Raw genomic sequence first — 23,163 nt, 5'->3', positions numbered from 1 at the left:
GTGCTTTTTATGTGAGTAGCCACTCTTATGTTTTTACCTTGATTAAACTTTGAATTCAGAGAGCACTAGATCGCCACTTTTCTGTTTATTTATGTATGGTAGAGCGCAAGTTCCGGATACTTCTCCATGACTTCATTGACGGTTGCTGTATCACAAGCTGCTTATCTGAGGATGATCAATTAGGATCTTCTTTGTGGGATTATATGTCTTATGACCTATTGTAGGTCTTATTTGTCAGGTGAGAGGCCAATCTGTGTGCGGTGGAGGATTCTTTCTGGTCACTTGATTGTTATCTACGTTGCATGCTGTGATCCATTGTGTGCTTTCCCACGTGCACTTATGGACTTCTTCTACAACTTATAGACTTGATTGTGCAATAGTATTAATATTATTTAATATGGAGGGTCCGATTGGATTGGACTGTGTGAAAGGGGCCTAAGGCTGCTTTGACACCGATGTACCATTGTGTACCCACTCCACGAGTGCAGCACATTTCCCCTGTGGCTTTCCTGCAGGTTAGTTGCACTTTTCCATAGACTTCTATTATATCCTGTAGGTGTGGTGCTCTTTCAGAAAGCTCACCAAACTCGCAGGTAATAGAAGTCTATGGCTCAGTGCAGGTAACCTGCAGGTAAACTGCTCTGCACCTGCAAATCAGTTTAAAAGCAGCCCAGTAACCACTGCAGAATAGATATGCCCATATATACACTGTGGGCCAGATTCACGTACGATCTCGTATCTTTGTGCGGGCGTAACGTATCTGATTTACGTCGGGCAAGTGCTGTATTCTCAAAGCACTCGCTCCGTAAGTTGCGGCTGCGTAGCGTAAATCGGCCGGCGTAAGCCCGCCTAATTCAAATTTGGAACAGGGGGGCGTGTTTTATGTAAATGTTGTGTGACCCGACGTGATTGACGTTTTTCACGAACGGCGCATGCGCCGTCCGTGGAAATCTCCCAGTGTGCATTGCTCCTAATACGCCGCAAGGACGTATTGGTTTTGACGTGAACGTAAATTACGTCCAGCCCCATTCACGGACGAGTTACGCAAACGACGTAAAATTTTCAAATTTCGTCGCGGGAACGTCGGCCATAGTTAACATTGTTACGCCGCACTTACGCCACCATATAGCAGGGGTAACAATATACGCCTGGAAAAGCCTAACGTAAACAGTGTAAATGTACTGCGTCGGCCGGGCGTACGTTCGTGAATTCGCGTATCTAGCTAATTTGCATACTCGACGCGGAATTCAACGGAAGCGCCACCTAGCGGCCAGCGTAAATATGCATTTACAATACGATGGTGTAACACAGTTACGCCAGTCGGATCTACGGGAAAACTATGCGTAACTGATTCTAAGAATCAGGCGCATAGATACGACCGCGCAACTCAGAGATACGACAGCGTATCTGGAGATACGCCGTCGTATCTCGTTTAAGAATCTGGCCCTGTGATTTTAGTAATAAACGTACCTTTAATAACAGTATTCTATTCTATTCCATCCCAGAGCAGGAGGTCACGGGCCACATCAGAGGGCTTCACGGGCCACACGTGGTTGGGCACCCCTGGCCTATAGACACAGCACAAGTCACCACCCACCCTTGTAAAAATGCACTAACTAGAGCTCAGATGCAGTTGCACGCAGCAGAATGAGGGTAGTCCCTCCAGGTCTCCTCTCGGTTGTGAAATGAGATGCGAAAGGCAGGGTCAGGATTTGGCAGCATGGTGGGGGTCTACTCATTACATAGCCACAAAGAAGGGGTAGATCATAATTGAATATTTGCTGATCCCTGGGGAAGGGTTTCTCCTTTTGTCAGTCAACAAGTATGTGTTTACACACACATATAAATAAATAAATCATATATATCATATTATACCATATTATATTGGCTATATTTTCAAAAACAACCCTATTATATATGAAAAAGAGGAACCTTAGTATTTTTACATGTTAGTTTTGATATACGTCTCTGGTCTACTTATTCTACCTCTCCCTAGGTATGTCTGACATTTCTGTTGAAAAGTATGCTTGTATGCTCAGTTCATGAATATCACCTGACCTCTGTGTAGGATATATTCAGCTTCTAGTATCTATAAAACATTATTTTTATAATAGGCGGTCTAGCATTATTGTCATGTCCACCATGCCCCCACCCAGTCCTCACCTTTCCAGACGTTCCCCCTGACAGCTCTCAGAAACCCTCCTCTTCTTTAAGATCTCCTCCTTCTGTGCCGTATTCTTTTCAGGTTGCTCTGATGTTTCCGAGAGTGACTGAGCTATTACCTCTCTAGTACCCGCCCCATGATAGCCACATGCTTGAGATTCCAATGAAGTTGACAGCTTCGAATCTTGTTCTACAAGTTCATCTCCTTTCACCAAGTCCTGTGCCAGTGCAGGTAGCTGGCTTTGCTCTTTTTCCTCTCTAGTCATGGTGATAATAACTTGGTATTTTATTTTGGGTGTACTGGGAGATGAGCGTCCTTTAATATTTTCATGGAGTTCAGAAAGATTAAGTATGGCTTCTTGTTCTCTTGTATTGGAGTGTATCGACCTTGTTACATTATGTTCCATAGTGTCCTGAAACAGGTGGTCCTGTAATTGTACGGTCTCCTGAATTTCCGAGTTTCTGTTTAGAGGCATATGCTTTTTCGTAGATACTTTTTGCTTTGTACGTTTTGTGGATGAATGTAAGCACTTTGCACTTTCATATTCATAGGTATTATTTCCTTCTCTATTTAGTGGTATATTTTGACAGGAGACCATTTCAGTACTACCCTTTGGAGTCACATTTTCAGAAAGCATGCTGGTATAGACATTAACTTGATTTCTTGATTTCCCATTTTGTACGTTTGCTTGACTTTGTACGTTCAAACTTGACCCACTTTGACATTGGGAATTTTGTTTTCGTATAACAGCACATGTACTGTTTTTCTCTCTCGAAAGGTTACCTTCTTTATAATCTACATCGGATTTTAGTGCGATCGCTTTTTGAGATGTTTGCTCTACTATTTTTTCCTTCGGTGACATAAGATGATGAATTGGACTTCGATAATGAAAGTGATTTTCATCTTCTTCCAAAACCCCTGAACTATGGGTTTCATCATAGAAAGGATAACGTTGTGAATCTGGAGTACTGTGTTCTGGTGTTAGGTAGTCTTTTAATATACTCTCTGCCCAGCATGGGAGCGACTCATCTTCATCTTCAACTTCCAGTTTCCCTAGAAAGGTTAGTGGTAGCTGCAGCTGATTACTTCTTCCTTTGAAAGCAGGGTGTCTTGGACTATAATCCTCATCATCGTTTGTCAAATGGTCAAAAGATGTTGAAACCTCGATGGTCTTTTTCCCCCCTAGCTGCCTTTTGGAACATTGATCTGAGCTTTTAGAGGCAAATTCTGAGAAAGGAGAGTCAATAATGCAGGATACGGGACGCCTGTTTTTCAAATCCAAATCACTTCCAACAGCCGGCCTATCCAAGCGCCCCATTGACCAATGAGATCGTGATGAGGATGATGCATTAGCGTTAGCATCATGATCTTCCAGTACACTGGACCTTTTTTTGCGCCAGGTTAGACTCCCAAACCTCTGGAGTAAGCTTGAAGACGGGACTTCCAAGTCTGAGTAACTGAAAGATCTAGCCTATTGGTAGAAAGAGAAATAAAAAATATTAATGTGAACCGTTCACAAAAGTTCATTATTTACTGTAAAAGTACTGGGCCAGATTCAGGTAGGAGATACGACTGCGTATCTCCAGATACGCCGTCGTATCTCTGAGTGTGAGGCGTCGTATCTTGGCGCCTGATTCAAAGAATCAGACACACCAGAATTTGTCTAAGATACGACCATCGCCGTCGTATCTTAACTGCATATTTACGCTGGCCGCTAGGGGCGTGTACGCTGATTTACGCCTAGAATATGTAAATCAGTTAGATACGCCTATTCACGAACGTACACCCGGCCGTCGCAGTACAGATACGCCGTTTACGTAAGGCTTTTTCTGGCATAAAGTTACCCCTGCTATATGAGGCGCAGCCATTGTTAAGTATAGACGTCGGGCCAGCGTCGTATTTTCCGTCGATTACATCATTTGTGTAAGTCGTTCGCGAATAGGGCTGGACGTAATTTACGTTCACGTCGAAAGCATTGGCTTTTTGCGGGTTAATTTGGAGCATGCGCACTGGTTTACTTTCACGGATGGCACATGCGCCGTTCGTAAAAAGCGTCATTTAAGTGGGGTCACAATGATTTTACATAAAACACGCCCACATCTTACACATTTGAATTAGGCGGGCTTACATCGGCCAATTTATGCTACCCCACCGCAACTTACGGAGCAAGTGCTTTGTGAATAATGCACTTGCCTGTTAAAGTTGCGGAGGCGTAACGTAAATAGGATACGCTACGCCCACATAGAGTTATGTGCTCCCTACCTGAATATACCCCGGTATGTCCATCTTAGCAATAAAAACTCAACAGACAAATTATGCCCCGTACACACGATCGGAATTTCCATCGGAAAAAAATAAAACATGTTCTATTTCTAAACACTGGTGGAAAAAAGTCCGATGGGGCTCACACACGATCGGAATTTCCGATGAAAAAAGTCCACTACGACGAGCCGAGAAAAATGAAGTTCACTGCTTGTGTCACGAGCATGTGTCGACTTGATTCTGAGCATGCGTGGGTTTTTTCTCCGTCGGAGTTGCACACAGACGATAGAAAAATTTCCTATTGTTTTTTTTTCCATCGGAAAAAAATAAAACATGTTCGATGGGGCCCACACACGATCGGAATTTCTGATGAAAAAATACTTTTTTCAATGGAAATTCTGATCGTGTGGACGCGGCATTATATGCCAAACAGATTGAAGAATAATGAAAAGATTAGAGCAGATATGTTACCATTTAATCGTTCTGTATGCGTTGTTTATATAAGTAAATGAAAACATCATATTAGACTTGTTTCATGGCAGAGCCCCTTTAATGAGAACCTGTCATCTTGCCTATGCAAGGCAAAGTGACATTGTCTCCTTTCTTTGCTGCAACCAGAAACAAAAAAAAGTGTTTTCAGGTATGGGGGGGGGGGGCTGTGTGACCTCATGCTCTGTGACAGTATCACCAGCCAGTCATTGGGCCTGAGCACTGTCACGTGACTAAGAGAGTGACACTGCTGCTCCCCCTAGTGTCCAACATCAGCTACACTAAGGATAGTAGTGCTTGCTGGATTGGAGGAACAAACAGCTAGAAAGAGGTGGCAAGGTAAGTAATATGGATCAAGGAGACCTCGTTGCAGAGCCACTGCCATTGTGCCCTTAATGGGCAAGGTGACAGTGTCACTTTAAAGTGGATTAAATGTCAGATATAAGTTTTCATGTTTGTACAAGTAATCCATGACACTCACAAGTATTTATTACATTTCAAAGAGATGACAGTACTCCTCCTGACAATGCCTTTAACCTTCTTTCTTCCCTAGAGGCCAGCAACATCTTTGTTTAGACTTTATATAGGGTCAACATCTACTTCCTGAGATTCTGGCTTGAAGATGACACAATCGTGGAAATCATGACATGTTAAGGACCGACCTTCCATTCTTGACCACCCTTGTGTATGACTGCCCCACTTCCCCCCTTTTACCCAAATAACAACTGACACCGGTGTGGAGTAAAGTTGGCCTTGTGGCCATTTTATTTAACAAACTAAAATTACCATAAATAACCATTTTAAAAAAATAACTTTTTACACAACTTTAAACCTCCTGGTGGTCTGGGAGACCACAACTGCAATTGGCCACTGGGACAATAACTGTTTAACTTCGGCCTCAGTCGCAAGCCCCAGACTCAGAGGCAGTACACCTGTCCGCAGTGACCTACACGTTAACTCCTTCCTGGTCAACCCGCGTTGACCGAAAGGTACCCGTATCCCCCATATCACCTATGGGTACAACCGTTTTTCTTAACTTCCTGCTTTTCTTCCTCTCCAGAAACCCCAAACACCGCCACCCCGTCTGCTTGCCCACCACATGGGGGGGTGGGTGGGACGCTTCCTCCTTGTTGTAAAATGGAGGAGTGACGCTACGTCACTTCCTCCCTGCAAGCCAGTGTTTAGCAGCCCCTCCTTCCCCTTGGCCATTAACCTCCCTGGCGGTATGATTCTGTCTGGAATTACGTACCAAAAGCGGTACAATTATTTTGCAAGGAAATTTGGCGTTTTATACTGTAGGTCTGTAATTTTTAGGAATAACTCACTTAAATCTGACCAAACAAGAGTCTTGTAGGCATCCCGGGTATGACATTTTTAAAAAAAAACAAAATTATAAATTATAATATAATAAATAATTATAAATAATTATAACAAATAATATAATTATAATAACAATTATTCAATAATGTAATCAACTCAAAATCACTGAAATTTGCTCAGTTGCAGAATTGTCGCTGTCATTACTTTTATTTTTTTTATGACTAATTTCCCCACAAATCGCTATCGCACAATTATGCAAGTGATTATAATTTATTATCGCTGTTTTCTAGCTGCTCTAAAACCATTTTTGACATAAAGGGACACTTTTGGACAATCTACAGTTTGCAGGGAGAAAGAACAGTTTTTATTATATAAAAGACCACTAGGGACAAGGGGGGTGTGTATTTTTTACATACAGTACTGTAATCTATAAGATTACAGTATACTGTATGTAAGGTGTTTGTTTACTTTTTTGAATTTGGCGCCGTTCTCCGCCCCGTCGCAGGGAACGGAGATCGGCGGCACAGGAGGACACTGTGAATCGAGCGAGGACCCGCTCGCTCACACAGCGGGGATGCATCACAGGATCCAGGGACAAGGTGAGTAACTTGTCTGTGGATGCTGCGAGCAGGTAAGCCGCGCCGCTGCACGCTCTGCACATTTACCCCGAGCGTGACTCGGGGATACCGATCGCAGCATGAAAAAACCACCCCGAGTCACGCTCGGGGATACCGCCAGGCAGGTTAAAGCTGCACTGCTCTCCTTTCCCCCCAGCCACTCCTACCCCCTTAAAGAGGCCACTGACAACTCCTGCTTCCTTGCGGTCCCCCCCTGTCATGCCGTCCCTCCTCCTATCGGTTCCCTCTCAGCTCTGGGACTCTCTGGAGGGAGGGCGTGGGGAGGGGAATGCTGGAGTGCTGCTTAAAGCAGTATCAAACTCAAACCAAAATTTTTATATATTGCAGCTTACCAATCATTAGATACCTCTGTTTTCACCTGGTGATCTTGCCAGTAACACACCTCCTTTGTTAGAGTGCCTCGACTCTGGATGAAAGAGCACAGGGGGCACATTTGGACAGCAGCATTGTCAGTCCTGGGAGAGAGTGTTAGATGTACTAGCAAATTTAAACACACTAACAAAATGAAGCCAAGCTCCAGCTAATATTTTAAAAGCATTTACAGCAAGAGGCTTTTTCCTTTTGGGATAAAGGTTTTACATAAATAAAATCTGACCATTCTAAGCACCCCTGTCAATGGTCAATGGTTTGTTTCATCCCTGTAACTGTTACATCTGCAAGAGAGCTTGTTCTTTTGAAAAACAACTTACTGGCCAGAATACCAGGTGAAAATAGAAAAAGGGAGCCTAAAACATAAATACAGCCATCACATCTAAGAATTGGTAAGCTGAAATATAATCACTGTTTGCTTATGGGTTTAATTCTACTTAAGTATTGGTGGCCATGACATAACATATGCAGTACATCTCTGCAATACATCCATGTTTAGACTGGAATTTTACTTTAAATTTCCATAGCCTGACCATGGCAGTAATTTGGGATGTGACTTAAAAAAAATTCATTCAGGTAAGTCCATTTTTGTTTTACATATACAGGTGTGCATATTTTCACACAGTTTTTCACTACAATCAGTCTGCTTCCTGAAAAACAACTATAGAAATAAAGAGTGACTAATTTTAGAACTGATGGGTGGACTTGCTTTGAGACAAAGAGAGAGAAAAAGACTAAAGCAACAACACGTGCAGTACATGTAAGAAGGTAGCATCATACATAATAAGCAAACATGGTTCCCCCCATCATATACTGTACACAAATAACTGTATATATAAATAAATATATACATACAGTATCTCACAAAAGTAAGTACATTTTTGTAAATCTTTGATTAGATCTTTTCATGTGACAACACTGAAGAAACAACACTTTGCTACAATGTAAAGTAGTGAGTGTACAGCTTGTATAACAGTGTAAATTTGCTGTCCCCTCAAAATAACTCAACACACAGCCATTAATGTTTAAACCGCTGGCAACAAACGTGAGTACACCCTTAAGTGAAAATTTCAAATTGGGCTAAAAGTGTCAATATTTTGTGTGGCCACCATTAATTTCCAGCACTGCCTTAACCCTCTTGGGCATGGAGTTCACCAGAGCTTCACAGGTTGCCTCTTCCATTCCTCCATGATGACACCACGGAGCTGGTGGATGTTAAAGACCTTGTGCTTCTCCACCTTCTGTTTGAGGATGTCCTACAGGTGCTCAATAGGGTTTTGGTCTGGAGACAAGCTTGGCCAGTCCATCACCTTTACCCGCAGCTTCTTTTGCAAGGCAGTGGTTGCCTTGGAGGTGTGTTTGGGGTTGTTATCATGTTGGAATACTGCCCTGCGACCCAGTCTCCGAAGGGAGGGGATCATGCTCTGCTTCAGTATGTCACAGTACATGTTGGCATTCATGGTTCCCTCAATGAATTGTAGCTCGCCAGTGCCGGCAGCACACATGCAGCCCCTGATCATGACACTCCCACCACAATGCTTGAGTGTATGCAAGACACACTTGTCTTTGTACTCCTCACCTGGTTGCCGCCACACACGCTTGAGACCATCTGAACCAAATAAGTTTACCTTGGTCTCATCAGGCCACAGGACATGGTTCCAGTAAGCCATGTCCTTAATCTGCTTGTCTTCAGCAAACTGTTTGTGGGCTTTCTTGTGCATCATCTTTAGAAGAGGCTTCCTTCTGGGATGACAGCAATACAGACCAATTTGATGCAGTATACAGCAGTCTAAGCATTGACAGGCTAACCCCCCACCCCTTCAATCCCTGCAGCAATGCTGGCAGCACTCATATGTCTATTTCCCAAAGACAACCTCTGGATATGATGCTGAGCACGTGCACTCCACTTTCTTTGGTTGACCATGGCAAGGCCTGTTCTAAGTGTAACCTGTCCTGTTAAACCACTGTATTTTCTTGACCACCATGCTGCAGCTTAGTTTCAGGGTCTTGGCAATCCTTCTATAGCCTAGGCCAGACATGTCCAAAGTCCAGCCCGCAGGCCATTTGCGGCCCGCATTCCGGTTTGATGTGGCCCCCAGTTGGAATTTGCATATATATATATACTAGGGATGCACCGAAATGGAAATTTCAGAACCGAAACGAAACCGAAATAAAAAAAAAAAAAGTCCGAAACCGAAAATGACTTTTCTTTGTTTTCCCCCTATTTAAATTTTTTGGCGCCAATCGATGTGGCAATAATAATTGATGGTTACAGTGGCTGCGTTTGATGGCACAGTGGCTGCGTTTGATGGGCACAGTGGCGACGTGTGTTGGCACAGTGGCTGCATGTGATGGCACAGTGGCTGCGTTTGATGGGCACAGTGGCTGCGTTTGATGGGCACAGTGGCTGCGTTTGATGGGCACAGTGGTGATGTGTGATGGCACAGTGGCGACGTGTGATGGCACAGTGAGGCTGCAATTAAGGTTTTTTTTGGTAGTCAGAGAAGGCAAGCATGGCTCAATAACACCCAAATGTTTTAAAAAAAAAAAAATGTTTGTGTGTTATTAAGCCATGCTTGCCTTCTCTGACTACCAAAAAAAATATCAATTGCAGCCTCACTGTGCCACTGTGAAAAAATGGCAGATACTTTTTTTTATCTGCCATTTTTTCATTAAGAAAGTGCTGGTCACCTCAGTTAGTTAACCAGTACCCCCCCCCCCCCCTGCCCCCGAATCCAGCCATTTAACATGAACAAAGTTCAAACTTCATTTCTTATAGGTTCTGTGCTGTTAGTGCTTACTTTTTTAGCAGAGTTCATTTGCTAGGTTCCTCCTAGGCAGGCAGTATGATTAGTCTAACTGTGTCACAGGCTCCGACGCAGCTCCATGCCCAGCGCTCCGAGTCCTCCCTCGCCTCCGGCCGTGACATCACGCGGCTCACGCCGCTGGACTAAACCAAGAGACTCCCCCATAGGGGGAGTCCAAAAATCAGGAAATAGGAGCTAGGAGGACTCCGGTGGAGCACGATCGGCAGTCAACACACAATTTGTACAGTGCCACTGCCACTGCTTGCGCTATGTACAGGTCTGGCGGCCAGCGTGTGTGTCTGGTGGTCTGCGTCTGCATAAGAACTGCGCCCCCTCATAAACTAAATGGTACCGCCCACGACTTCATTATCGGCAATTTTACTGTGTTTCGGCAGGGACCCAAAAATGCTATTTTCGGCTGATATGTTTCGGCCGCCGATATATCGGTGCATCCCCAATATATACACATCTGTGGACCGCCAAGTATATCCATCTGTGGCCCTCAAAGCTCCAGTGTGTTATGTTTTTTATGCTGTTAATGTATCTATCTTCTTTAGCCTGACAAATCCTGAGCGCCGCGCTCATTGTAAGTATGAGCCAGGGCGTGTGGCTGGGCGCGTTCAGAAGTCGATGTGTCAGAGCCGCTATGAAGTTGACAGTGCAAAGAGCCAATCACAGGCACTATGACTATTCCCAGAGATCAGGGAAATTTCACAGTGCCTGTGATTGGCGGTGGCGCTGAGCGCTTTTCAGCTTCCTTGCGGGGTCGGGCACATAGACTTGTGAACAAGCCCCGGTTCATCCTAAGAATGAGTGCGGCGCTCTGGGATTTGTAGCAAAAAAATATCACACGCTCGAGCTTTGGGGGCCACAGATGGATATACTTGGGGGGTGGGCCACATCAAACCAGAACGCGGTTCCTTTCCGAGAGAGAGAGAGAGAGAGAGAGAGAGAGAAAGATATTTTTTTTTAAACATAACACGCCTGAGCTCATCGTTTCCCTGAGTGGAGAAGATATATATATTATATATCATCATATATTGTCATCAATGTTATGAAATTAATCGTATGCCGTTTGCATTTAATGTTAATGGTTCAAAAAAAGTCAGGCAAAATGGTCGGCCCTCACGCATGTTCACTTCACATTAAATCTGGCCCTGTTTGAAAAAAGTTTGGACACCCCTGGCCTAGGCCATCTTTATGTAGAGCAACAATTCTTTTTTTTCAGATCCCCAGAGAGTTCTTTGCCATATTGAACTTCCAGTGACCAGTATGAGAGAGTGAGAGTGATAACACCAAATTTAACACACCTGCTCCCTATTAACACCTGAGACCTTGTAACACTAATGAGTCACATGACACCGGGGAGAAAAATGGCTAATTGGACCCAATTTAGACAGTTTCCCTTGGGGGTGTACTCACTTTTGTTGCCAGCGGTTTAGACATTAATGGATGTGTGTTCAGTTATTTTGAGTGGACAGAAAATGTACACTGTTATACAAGCTATACACTCGCTTCTCTACATTGTAGCAAATTTCTTCAGTGTTGTCACATGAAAAGCATCAGTGCCAAACCTGACCTCCCTGGGGCCCTAAGCAAAATGACATGTCACATTAAAGTTGAGAAGCAGTGGGTGCTGACTTCTTACCTCTTCTCCCATGCAGCCAGCGAGTTTAGAAGCGGGGTGAGGGGCCGAAAATTACTTCTCACCAGGCGGGGCCTCTAGTAATTTGGGGGGCCCTCCGCAGCTTTGTGGGGCCCTATGTGGCTTGCATAGTGAGCCTATAGGGCATTAATAGACAGTGATATAACTGTTTACATTGAGCTTAACACTTTAAAAGTTCTTTTTAGGGTGCATTCACACTTGTGAATGCACCCTGCTTTCAATTGCTTTTAATGGGACTGCCTCTCTCAACTAATCTCAACTAATCGCGGGAACCCTTGCTTGGGTTCTTGCATGGTTGGATGCATTCGCAGGCCTGAATGCACCCTTAAAACTTCTAACTACATGTAGCTTCTTTAAAAGCCCAGCTCTTGGATTTTTATAAAAATTCCCTCATTATGCTGCCCCTACCCTAAACTTTAAGGGGTGAATGCTTGACAAGTTTAGGGGTAGAGAAATTGGATGTAATACTTACCTTAGTCCTGTTCCAGCAGGCTTCTAGCTCTCTCCTTTCCTCTCTGAATCTCTGGGTTGTGGGCAAGCCTACTGCCGTCCTCATGTACAATGCAAAACTGCTAGTCCTGCATTGTACTCGATGACATTACAGTGCGACCTCCTGCCAGAGCGCCAAAGAGAAGAGGCTTTTGGGACAGGTCGCACAGCGTGATGCAAGCCTGTCAAAATGAGGAATAAGGTAAGCATTATGGCTTATTCTTATACCCCTAGATATAAAGAACATTTTACCCTTGCAGTGGGGGGGGGGGCACTGCCAGGGTAAGGCTCCTTTCACACGGACGCCTCTGTTTGACGGACTTGCTTAGTGGAAGATCGCTCCGCTGATCCATGCTGAGCAGGCGGATGACAGATCTATCTCCGCTCACTGTGCAGAGCCGAGACGGACAGAGTCCTGCTCTCCTCTATGGGGAAATTGGATGAAAGCGGGCTGCATGTCCATTTTTAACCGAAACCATTGATCCAATCTGCCAGATGGATGGAAAAACTGGCCACCATTTGCTGGATTTGGCGGACAGAATCGGATCAGATAGCAGCAGGTGTCAATAGACATGTTGTTATCTGTGTTAGCCTTCCTATTCCACTTACTGCAATTGCCAGAAATAGATGGGGGCGGTGGACACGTTTTGGTTGACAGCGGGCCAATCAGGCCTAGGTGTCACTGACTAAGTGAGGTGGTGGATGACAGGGTTAAGTGAGCCTCATCCCAAAATGTTTTGGACAATCCTGCCAGCCGTGTAACTTCAAGTGAAATCCAGTTGGGCGAGGGTTGTTGGCTGCGCTTTGGGGCGGTGGGGGGTACCCTTTGTCTGGTCGCCATGGTGATGGAGTACCTGAAGGTGAGTCCTATTGGGGAGAAGTTTTTAGTACATGCCTCCGGGGCCCCCCTTACACGGTACCAATTCGGTTCAGTATTTAAGAGTTGTCTAGCGGCTGCGGGGGCTTCGGCTGGTGATTTTGGCATGCATTCCTTTAGGATCGGTGCGGCTACTGAAGCGGCCAGGGCGGGGCTGTCGGTGGGCGACATTCAGAGAATTGGTAGGTGGAAATCGGGTTGCTATGCGGGCTACGTTCGCCCAGAATTGTTGCTCTAATAATTTTTCCCCCCCTTTTTTAGGTCCTCGTGCTCCGGTGGTGCACATTGTGGGGCACTCCTACATTCATCGGGCCGCGCAGAGGGCTATCTGCCGGCCGGGCGGTAGATCATTGGGATTTCCGGTGGAGGTGCATTGGAGAGGTATTGGGGGTCTCCCTTGGTCCCGGATCCTCATGGAAGTTTTCCAGATTGCCGGTGTATCTCGGACGCCGGTGGTGTTAGTGGTTCATGCTGGTGGGAACGACATACGTTCCCTGCGAGTCCCGGAAATAATCGTACTTATGCGTATGGATCTGGAGAGAATGGTTTGTCTTTTTTCCGAAATGATCATTGTTTGGTCGGAAATTGTCCCTCGGGTCACATGGCAGGAGGACAGGGACGCGGTGGGCATAGAGAGGGCGCGCAGGACCATAAATTCCCGTATGTCCCGTTATGTTAGGGCCAGGTCCGGGGTGGTAGTCCGGCACAGACAGTTGGAAGGAGATAATAGGCGGCTTATGAGCCAAGATGGCGTTCACCTCAACGACATCGGGATGGATATATTCTTATCCGGCCTTCAGGATGGCATTGAGCAGGCCCTGTATATTAAGGTTAACAAGTTCATGTTGTAATTTTAACAAAATAAAGCTGTGGCCGACCCCTACGTCCATTCAAGAATAAGTCGTTGTCAGTGTCTTTATTGTAGGTTACAATAAGGGGGTGAGACGAACAAATGGTTACGGTAAGGGGTTGTTCAATTAGTCTGGTTGACACCGGGCCAATTAGGCCTAGGTGTCACTGACTAAGTGAGGTGGTGGATGACAGGGTTAAGTGAGCCTCATCCCCCTCCCTTTCTCTACTGTAGGGGACGTCCCATAGGTTGGCAAGGGACCAATAGTTTTCTGGTTGGGGGGTAGGCCTAGGTGGGACAGAGGGTCTAAAAGGAGGGGTGACACCCCTCCCCACTTCCTCTTACCTGGACAGCGCCAGCGGAGAAAGCTTCCCGCCCTCCCGCCCCTATTTTCTGGAGTACCAGGTTTTTTTTAAAAAAAAAAAGAAAAACAATAAAGATGGATACAGCAAACAAAGGCGGGCTTATTTCGATATATTTATGTTTCACGGGTGTTATGTCGTTGGCCTGACAGGCCCTGGTTTATTTGCTTTGTTATGTATGAGTGTTTCTATTGCTTATTTAAGTCACAGCTGGCGGTACAGGAGAATAAAGCCATGGAAAGGAGAGGTGGAAGGCTATTATGCCCGTCGGCTTAGGCCGGCGGCTGGCTGTTGCTTCCCCTGGTGAGCAACCTTTGAAAGGTTGATTAAGGTTAACAAGTTCATGTTGTAATTTTAACAAAATAAAGCTGTGGCCGACCCCTACGTCCATTCAAGAATAAGTCGTTGCCAGTGTCTTTATTGTAGGTTACAATAAGGGGGTGAGACGAACAAATGGTTACGGTAAGGGGTTGTTCAATTAGTCTTGTTTCACCTGTGGTGTTTATATTGGTCCAGCAGCGCACCAACACCTTTGCAGCCATTGCGCTATATGCTGGGTGTTTGGTGTGCTCCTGTACCTTTAAGGAGGAAGGGCTACCCTTCAGTCCACCTGCCCCCATCTATCCATTAGAATGCATGTGCCTCCACTGTGGGGACGCTCATTGTTTAGTGTTAGGACCACAGATTACAGGGTGCCTTAGTGCGACTCTGTGGCTCACGCATGCGTTTGCAAATGCGTGCGGACAAAACCCCTGTTTTTAGCGCATACTGTTAGACAGGTTAATTTGGTTGTTCTGCAGGCTGGTCGGCAAGGAGGCTTGTTTTTTCCCTGGGCATTCCCCAGGTTTTGTTGTTATAGTTGTTGTCAGTAGACATGTCACCGCTGACATGCGCCGACCCATAGGGGTGAAAAGATGGTCCGTTCAGGTCCGCCTAAAAAACTGACAGCTCGTGTGAAAGGGGCCTAAATTTAAAAAGAAATCCCAGAGAGCTATATTAATAATATAAGCCTGAAGCTGTGTGATCTGTATCTTATAAACACGTGAACGCTTTTGTCCTTTGTCATAGTAAATAATCATTAGTGACCTAATTACATGGAAGAGCAGGAAAAAACTCAGAACACGCTGGTTGAGTCTTCTAAATTCTGCTAAGTCAGAATACCAGGAATTCTGGGAGGTTCAAGGTAAATCAGTTGGAAGGAATCTCCTGTGACACACTGGCTGGGCATGATGTTGATAATTAGGTTTTATTAGGATATGTCAGGAAGAATTCATTTGCTGCACAGAAATATATAACAATACTCTGCCCTGTGACAACAGCAGTAATGAAGCAGAAATGAAGTCAGCAATTTGCTGGCCTCGGTTTAAATCCCTAAGGCGGCCATACACCTTCGAAAATCGTATCAAAGAATTTTCGTACGAATTTCGCACCGTTAGTGGGCTGCAGCAACCACCAATTTTCGTGCGGCAAACAAATTTGAGAAATCCGACATGTTGGAATTTTTTTGAAAAGCAAATGATTTTCTGATCAATGATGGGAGAATCGTGCGAGAAATGTAATAGAAAAAAAATGCGCATGTGCAAGAAAAGAATATTCCGGGAGAGAGAAGAATATTCCCGTAGAGAAACGAATATTCCCGGCAACATGAAGGTTTGGTCGACCGAATTTCGAAAATCAATGGTGGCATCATCGGATCACAAAAAAAACGAACTTTCTGATTTTGTTCAACCGTGTATGGCCTGCTTTATTAAGCAGCTTTTCAAAACGAGTGACTTAGGCCCAGATTCACATAGAATCGCGGCGGCGTAACGTATCGTAGATACGTTACACCGCCGCAAGTTTTCATCGCAAGTGCCTGATTCACAAAGCACTTGCGAGAAAACTTGCGCCGGCGGCCTCCGGCGTAAGCCCGCGTAATTCAAAGGGGCGTGTGCAATTTAAATTAGGCGCGCTCCCACGCCGGACCTACTGCGCATGCTCCCTTTTGAATTTCCCGATGTGCTTTGCGCGAAGTGACGTCATTTTTTCGAACGACGACGTGCGTAACGTACTTCCGTATTCCCGGACGTCTTACGCAAGAAGGAAAAATTTTCAAATTTCGACGGCCATACTTTATACAGCACATACGTGTGCTGTGTAAAGTTAGGGCACTAAAAACGACGACTAACTTTGCGACGGGAAACTAGACTAGCAGCGACGTAGCGAACGCGAAAAACCGTTGTGGATCGCCGTAACTCCTAATTTGCATACCCGTCGCTGGTTTACGACGCAAACTCCCCCCAGCGGCGGCCGCGGTATTGCATCCTAAGATCCGACAGTGTAAAACAATTACACCTGTCGGATCTTAGGGCTATCTATGCGTAACTGATTCTATGAATCAGTCGCATAGTTAAGAAGACCCTAAAACAGAGATACGACGGCGTATCAGGAGATACGCCGTCGTATCTCTTTAGTGAATCTGGGCCTTAATTTCTAATATTTGCCTTCAGGTTTAAAAAAAAAAAAACACCAGAACCTTGCACTATTATAAATTGATCCGGAGCTTTAAAAAAAAGGAATACCATCCTATCTGACCTTTGAATCCCTTGACGATCGTCTGAGCACAGAATCTTCAGATTTGGGGTGTCTAAGTCGAGGCAAACTTTGCGCTCCCTCTGGTCCCTCATTTCTGGAAGAAAAAAAAAGATCAGATAAGAAGTAGTAAAACGCATCAGCTATTTTATCTCTGCAATTTCCTCTATCTGTGTACCTAACCAAATAAGAATTCACCTTCAAATAACACAGCCAATGTCTCTGTTTACAGAATGTGCTGGTGTCACATTTATAAAAGAGGTGTGTGTTTGGAATGAATAACTGCTGATTAAAAATCACATCTTAATCTATTTCAGCTAATCATAGCATGCAGGAGATACCATCTTAAAAATGAATCACCGTACTCTTCTAATTGGCCACTCTTCAGCTCTCTCCATGTGCGATTTTATAACTCATCTTCCTAAGATATGAGTAATTAAAAATGTATTTGACAAGCGTAATTTATTGACTTTGGATGTTATTAAGTATGCTAAGTAGTATTAAACCCCAAACAAATATTTAATATATTGCAGCTTACCAATCATTAGATGTGGTGGCTGCATTCAGTGGGGCAGATCCACAAAAGAATTACGCCGGCGTATCTCTTGATACGCCGCGTAATTTTTATATTTTGCGTGTCGTATCTTTGTTTTGTATCTACAAAACAAGATATGACTGCATCTCGGATCGATCCGACAGGCGTACGTCCTAGTACGCCGTCGGATCTTAGGTGAATTTTTTCGGCGGCTGCTAGGTGGCGTTTCCAATCAAATTCTGCGTCGAATATGCAAATTAGCTTGTTACGGCGATCCACAAACGTACGTCCGGCCGGCGCATTTTTTTACGTCGTTTGCGTTCATGCTTTTTGTCCTTTATTTTCACCTGGTGATCCAGCCAGTAGATCTGTTATATTTCAACTCCCTTTAAAAAAGTAGTAAACTTTGATTTGAAAGCGAAACTTTAAGCCCTGTACACACGAAAAACTGGCAAGAGAGCTTTTGGCCAGGAAAACCAGACCTGTGTATGCAGGGCCGGTGCAAGGATGTTTGCCAACTCAGGCGAAGGTGCATTTTGCCGCCCCCCCACCCCCGGCACGCACACGTGCACACGCGCGCACACACACAAACACCATACATTATATATGTATATATATATCAAACCCCCCTCCACTAACTACAGACCCCCCTCCCGCAGTATGGATCCCCCTCACTAAGAACAGACCCCCCTTCCTCAGTACAGACCACCCTCCGTCAGTATAGACCCCACACTAAGTACAGACCACCCTCCCTTAGTATAGACCCCACACTAAGTACAGACCACCCTCTGTTAGTATAGACCCCACACTAAGTACAGACCACCCTCCCTTAGTATAGACCCCACACTAAGTACAGACCACCCTCCGTTAGTATAGACCCCACACTAAGTACAGACCACCCTCTGTTAGTATAGACCCCACACTAAGTACAGACCACCCTCCGTTAGTATAGACCCCACACTAAGTACAGACCACCCTCCGTTAGTATAGACCCCACACTAAGTACAGACCACCCTCCGTCAGTAAAGACCCCACACTAAGTACAGACCACCCTCCGTTAGTATAGACCCCACACTAAGTACAGACCACCCTCCATTAGTATAGACCCCCTCCCTCAGTACAGACACCACATCAGTGTAGAATCTCCCCTCTTAGTGCAGACACCCCACCTTTAGTGCAGACCCCCCATCAGTATAGATTTCCCCCCTTTAGTGCAGACCCCCCACTAGTATAGAATACACCTTAGTGCAGACCCCCACAGTATAGACACCCCCCCATAGTGCAGACTCCCTCATCAATAAAGACACCCCCATGAGTATAGACACCCCCATCAGTTTAGACATCCCCCCTTAGTACAGACCCCCGCAGTATAGACACCCCCTTAGTTCAGACCCACCATCAGCATAGACACCCCTCTCCCCTCCCATAGCGCCCCCCCCCCCCCACATGTCCATCTACTTATAATAGAGTAATAAAGTGTACAGTACAGACCTCAGAACAGCGCAGCAGCAGACGTATACACACAGCGGTGTGTGTCCCTCGGCTCCTCCTCCTCATTGTATGTAAAGAGTGAGGAGTAGGCGCCGGCGGCTTCAGCCCGCTCCACCGAAACAGAGGGAGGTCAGATCAACAGGGCAGCGGGCGGTGATTGCGGTGCCGCTATCCGCGGGTGTCATCCGCACCCTCCGCACCCACCTAGCAACTCCTGTGTCGGGCGGGCGACTGTCCCAGTAAATTTTCCACCCTGGGTGGTGCTGGCACCGTAATGCAAGTGCCCATGTTGCCTTGCGCTAGCGCCGGCCCTGTGTGTATGCTTCCTCACAGTTTTCCCGACAGGAAAACAGCCGGGAATCCCAGAGGGAAAATAGAGAGCCTGCTCTCTATTTTCCCGTTGGGATTCCCAGCATTTTTTTTACACCAGATTTATTAATACTTTCCTATGGGAAACACTGTAAGGCAGTGCCAATGGAGCATACACATGGCCGGGATTCCCGGCCAAAGCTCTCATGGCAGTCTTCCTGCTGGGTTCTCGTTTTTCCCGGCAGGCGTTTTCCCACCGGGATAATCGAGCATGTGCACAGGGCTTAACTCTCTCAATCAACATTGACTATTGGTAATCCTTTTGCTGCTACAGTGTTTCCCCGAAAATAAGACCTACCCCGAAAATAAGACCTATCATTATTTTCCAGGAGGGCTGCAATATAAGCCATACCCTGAAAATAAGCCCTGGTTTAAAATGCTTGTTAAATCCTATAATCCACTCTATGACAGTATTATATAATGTACAATGTGTGTGTTTCTGTAATATAATTGTGGGGAAGAGAGCTCTGGCGGGTCACAGAAGCGCAGAGCATCGCTATAATGAAGGTATTTGGCACAATTTTATTACAGAAACACACACATTGTACATTATATACTACTGTAATAGAGTGGATTATAGGATTTTACAAGCATTTTAACTCAGTTCACACTGGGGATTCCTGTGAGGCAGGGACAGAGAGGGGGAGAGAAGACAGCACATTACATGGTATAGCCTACCCCGAAAATAAGCCCTACTGTGTCTTTTGTTGCTAAAATTAATATAAGATCCAGGTTTTTTTTTGGGGAAACACGGTACCATTAGTAAATATGAAAGCATATCCTATTTACTTGTTTAAACTTTTTTTACATTTTCTCAGTTACATCATGATTTCTATGCCTAGGAAAATGACATCATACATTCCAGGTGCCTTTAGAAGGGGGAGGGGTTTTCTCAGCTAAGCACACCTTCCTGCATGCATAAACTAAGGGCAGATGGATTCCAGGAAGAAGATGTTACATGAATCACCTGTCCTTACTCAAGATGACCACCGCCAGAAATTCTACGGGGGTGTTTTCAAAGTGATTTCTCAGCAAAATAAACCATGGAGACAAGTATTGATGGGTGAGTTTGCTTTTAATATAAAAAATGTATTTAATAGTGTTTTATGTGTTGCTCAAGTGCATGATAGTTCCGCTTTAAAACTGTATGTAAAAGGTAAGCTTAGATAAGTCTTCAAATCTAAAATCAGTACAATCAGCATGCTTGTTATACTCACTGTAGAACCTAAGGGATTAATCCTGTCTTCTCTGATCCACCTCCTGATAGTAAAGAGCCTTGGGGGCACTCTGCACATGCTCAGTTAAGTGTGTATTGTCAAATTTTTTGTATATAATTTTTTTGGGGAGAGTGCATGTAATCGGCACAGGGTCAATCAGCGCTGTCTAGACAGAGAGTCAGGGGTCATGCAGCATCATAGGACAGTCAGAGGAGAATGAAAACTTCTCCTACAAGCTTTAACCAGTGCTTGGCTGGATACAAAACTGATATATACTGCTGGTGAGAAAAGGTATTTAGCAGTTTATATTTACTAAAATAATTGCATTTCCATGTTCTGTGTACTGTGGGAGACAATATATAGTGAATTCAGGGTCCTGGGTTTAGTCAAAAATCTGGCCAAAATCGGTTGGTTCAGCAGGAACCAGCCAACTTTCGGCCCATGTGTACAGCTATCTGTTCTACAGAAGGCGGTTGCACAACTGGCTTCTATTAAAAGGGCATGCTGAAGAATCAGTATCCAACATGCATCCGAACCATGCTGGCAGCCAATGGCTGCCAGTGCTGATCAGTGTGTTCTAGCGGGGGCACAGTCTCCCGTCAGAATACAATAGCACAGCAGAGAGACCTCCACACCAACGTCATTTGTGTTGGTACAGCGATTTGTCTGTTTATTTCATTCAGGTTGAACAAAAAATAAAAAAACTGAGTGTGTGTACCCAGCTTACCTGAAGGTACCATGAATATCTAATAAACTTGCAACATCTAATAAAGAGTTTAAAAGAGCGTCGGACACCGGGTTGCCAATTTTTATTATCGGATGTCTGGTTCGAACAGCTTGTGAAGGCTGTGGTTTTGGCACAGGTGCTGGTCCCTCATTTTTGGTTTAGAATCCAAAGGGTACTAGCACCACAGTTTCTTGTTTTGGACATTGTATAGTGCCAAGCGGCTACCCTTCTGCATAGTAATCACTAGACATGTGCATTCGTTTTCGTCCGAATGCATTTTCGTCCGAATTTCAGGTATTTTGGTTATCGTTTTAACAAACGATAACGAAAGCACAGAAAACGAAAACTGAGACATAAACAAATGCTTTATTTTCGTTTTCGTTGCGGTCGAATGTGCCTAACCTTAACTCTATTAGTCCAATATTATTCTACATAGAGAGAAAAGATTCGACATAGAGAGAAAAGATTCGACATAGAGAGAAAAGATTCGACATAGAGAGAAAAGATTCGACATAGAGAGAAAAGATTCGACATAGAGAGAAAAGATTCGACATAGAGAGAAAAGATTCGACATAGAGAGAAAAGATTCGACATAGAGAGAAAAGATTCGACATAGAGAGAAAAGATTCGACATAGAGAGAAAAGATTCGACATAGAGAGAAAAGATTCGACATAGAGAGAAAAGATTCGACATAGAGAGAAAAGATTCGACATAGAGAGAAAAGATTCGACATAGAGAGAAAAGATTCGACATAGAGAGAAAAGATTCGACATAGAGAGAAAAGATTCGACATAGAGAGAAAAGATTCGACATAGAGAGAAAAGATTCGACATTATAGAGACATGAAGATTCGACATAGAGAGACATGAAGATTCGACATAGAGAGACATGAAGATTCGACATAGAGAGACATGAAGATTCGACATAGAGAGACATGAAGATTCGACATAGAGAGACATGAAGATTCGACATAGAGAGACATGAAGATTCGACATAGAGAGACATGAAGATTCGACATAGAGAGACATGAAGATTCGACATAGAGAGACATGAAGATTCGACATAGAGAGACATGAAGATTCGACATAGAGAGACATGAAGATTCGACATAGAGAGACATGAAGATTCGACATAGAGAGACATGAAGATTCGACATAGAGAGACATGAAGATTCGACATAGAGAGACATGAAGATTCGACATAGAGAGACATGAAGATTCGACATAGAGAGACATGAAGATTCGACATAGAGAGACATGAAGATTCGACATAGAGAGACATGAAGATTCGACATAGAGAGACATGAAGATTCGACATAGAGAGACATGAAGATTCGACATAGAGAGACATGAAGATTCGACATAGAGAGACATGAAGATTCGACATAGAGAGACATGAAGATTCGACATAGAGAGACATGAAGATTCGACATAGAGAGACATGAAGATTCGACATAGAGAGACATGAAGATTCGACATAGAGAGACATGAAGATTCGACATAGAGAGACATGAAGATTCGACATAGAGAGACATGAAGATTCGACATAGAGAGACATGAAGATTCGACATAGAGAGACATGAAGATTCGACATAGAGAGACATGAAGATTCGACATAGAGAGACATGAAGAGTCTAAATTTTTTTTTTTTTAAGACTCTGTCGAATCTTCTTTTTTTTTTCTTTAGAACATTCGACAGACACCATAAGCCTTCAATGACAGATTCAACCTTAATTTGGATTTTCGGAACGAATGCATTTTTTTAACGAAAAACAAAATAAATAAAAACGAATTTCGGGAGTAACTAAATAAATTTATTTTTCGGACGAAAATGAAATTACGAAACAAAATATTTCAGTGTGCACATGTCTAATAATCACAGGGGGTCACTTGCTTGCCACAGCGACCATTCAGATAAGGCCTTGCATTTTTTGAATAATAAATAAATAATACATAGTTG

The 23,163-nt window shown here is 44.3% G+C and overlaps 1 protein-coding gene across 1 annotated transcript in view; it reads right to left on the bottom strand.

The window, feature by feature from the left end:
* CRYBG2 (crystallin beta-gamma domain containing 2) overlaps positions 1-23,163 on the bottom strand; it is a 164,557-nt gene that overhangs the window by 76,009 nt on the left and 65,385 nt on the right. Inside the window, exons 2-3 of the mRNA XM_040338015.1 lie at positions 16,868-16,961; positions 2,164-3,635 (exon numbers count right to left, since the gene is read on the bottom strand). Of these exons, the coding sequence (XP_040193949.1) occupies positions 2,164-3,635; positions 16,868-16,961 (1,566 nt within the window). The remainder of the gene's footprint in view (positions 1-2,163; positions 3,636-16,867; positions 16,962-23,163) is intronic.

The sequence above is a fragment of the Rana temporaria genome, chromosome 2 (genome assembly GCF_905171775.1).
Source record: "Rana temporaria chromosome 2, aRanTem1.1, whole genome shotgun sequence".
Classification (NCBI taxonomy): Eukaryota; Metazoa; Chordata; class Amphibia; order Anura; family Ranidae; genus Rana; species Rana temporaria.
Note: the sequence above shows the minus strand (reverse complement) of the source record. Positions and strands in the feature narration are given on the sequence as shown.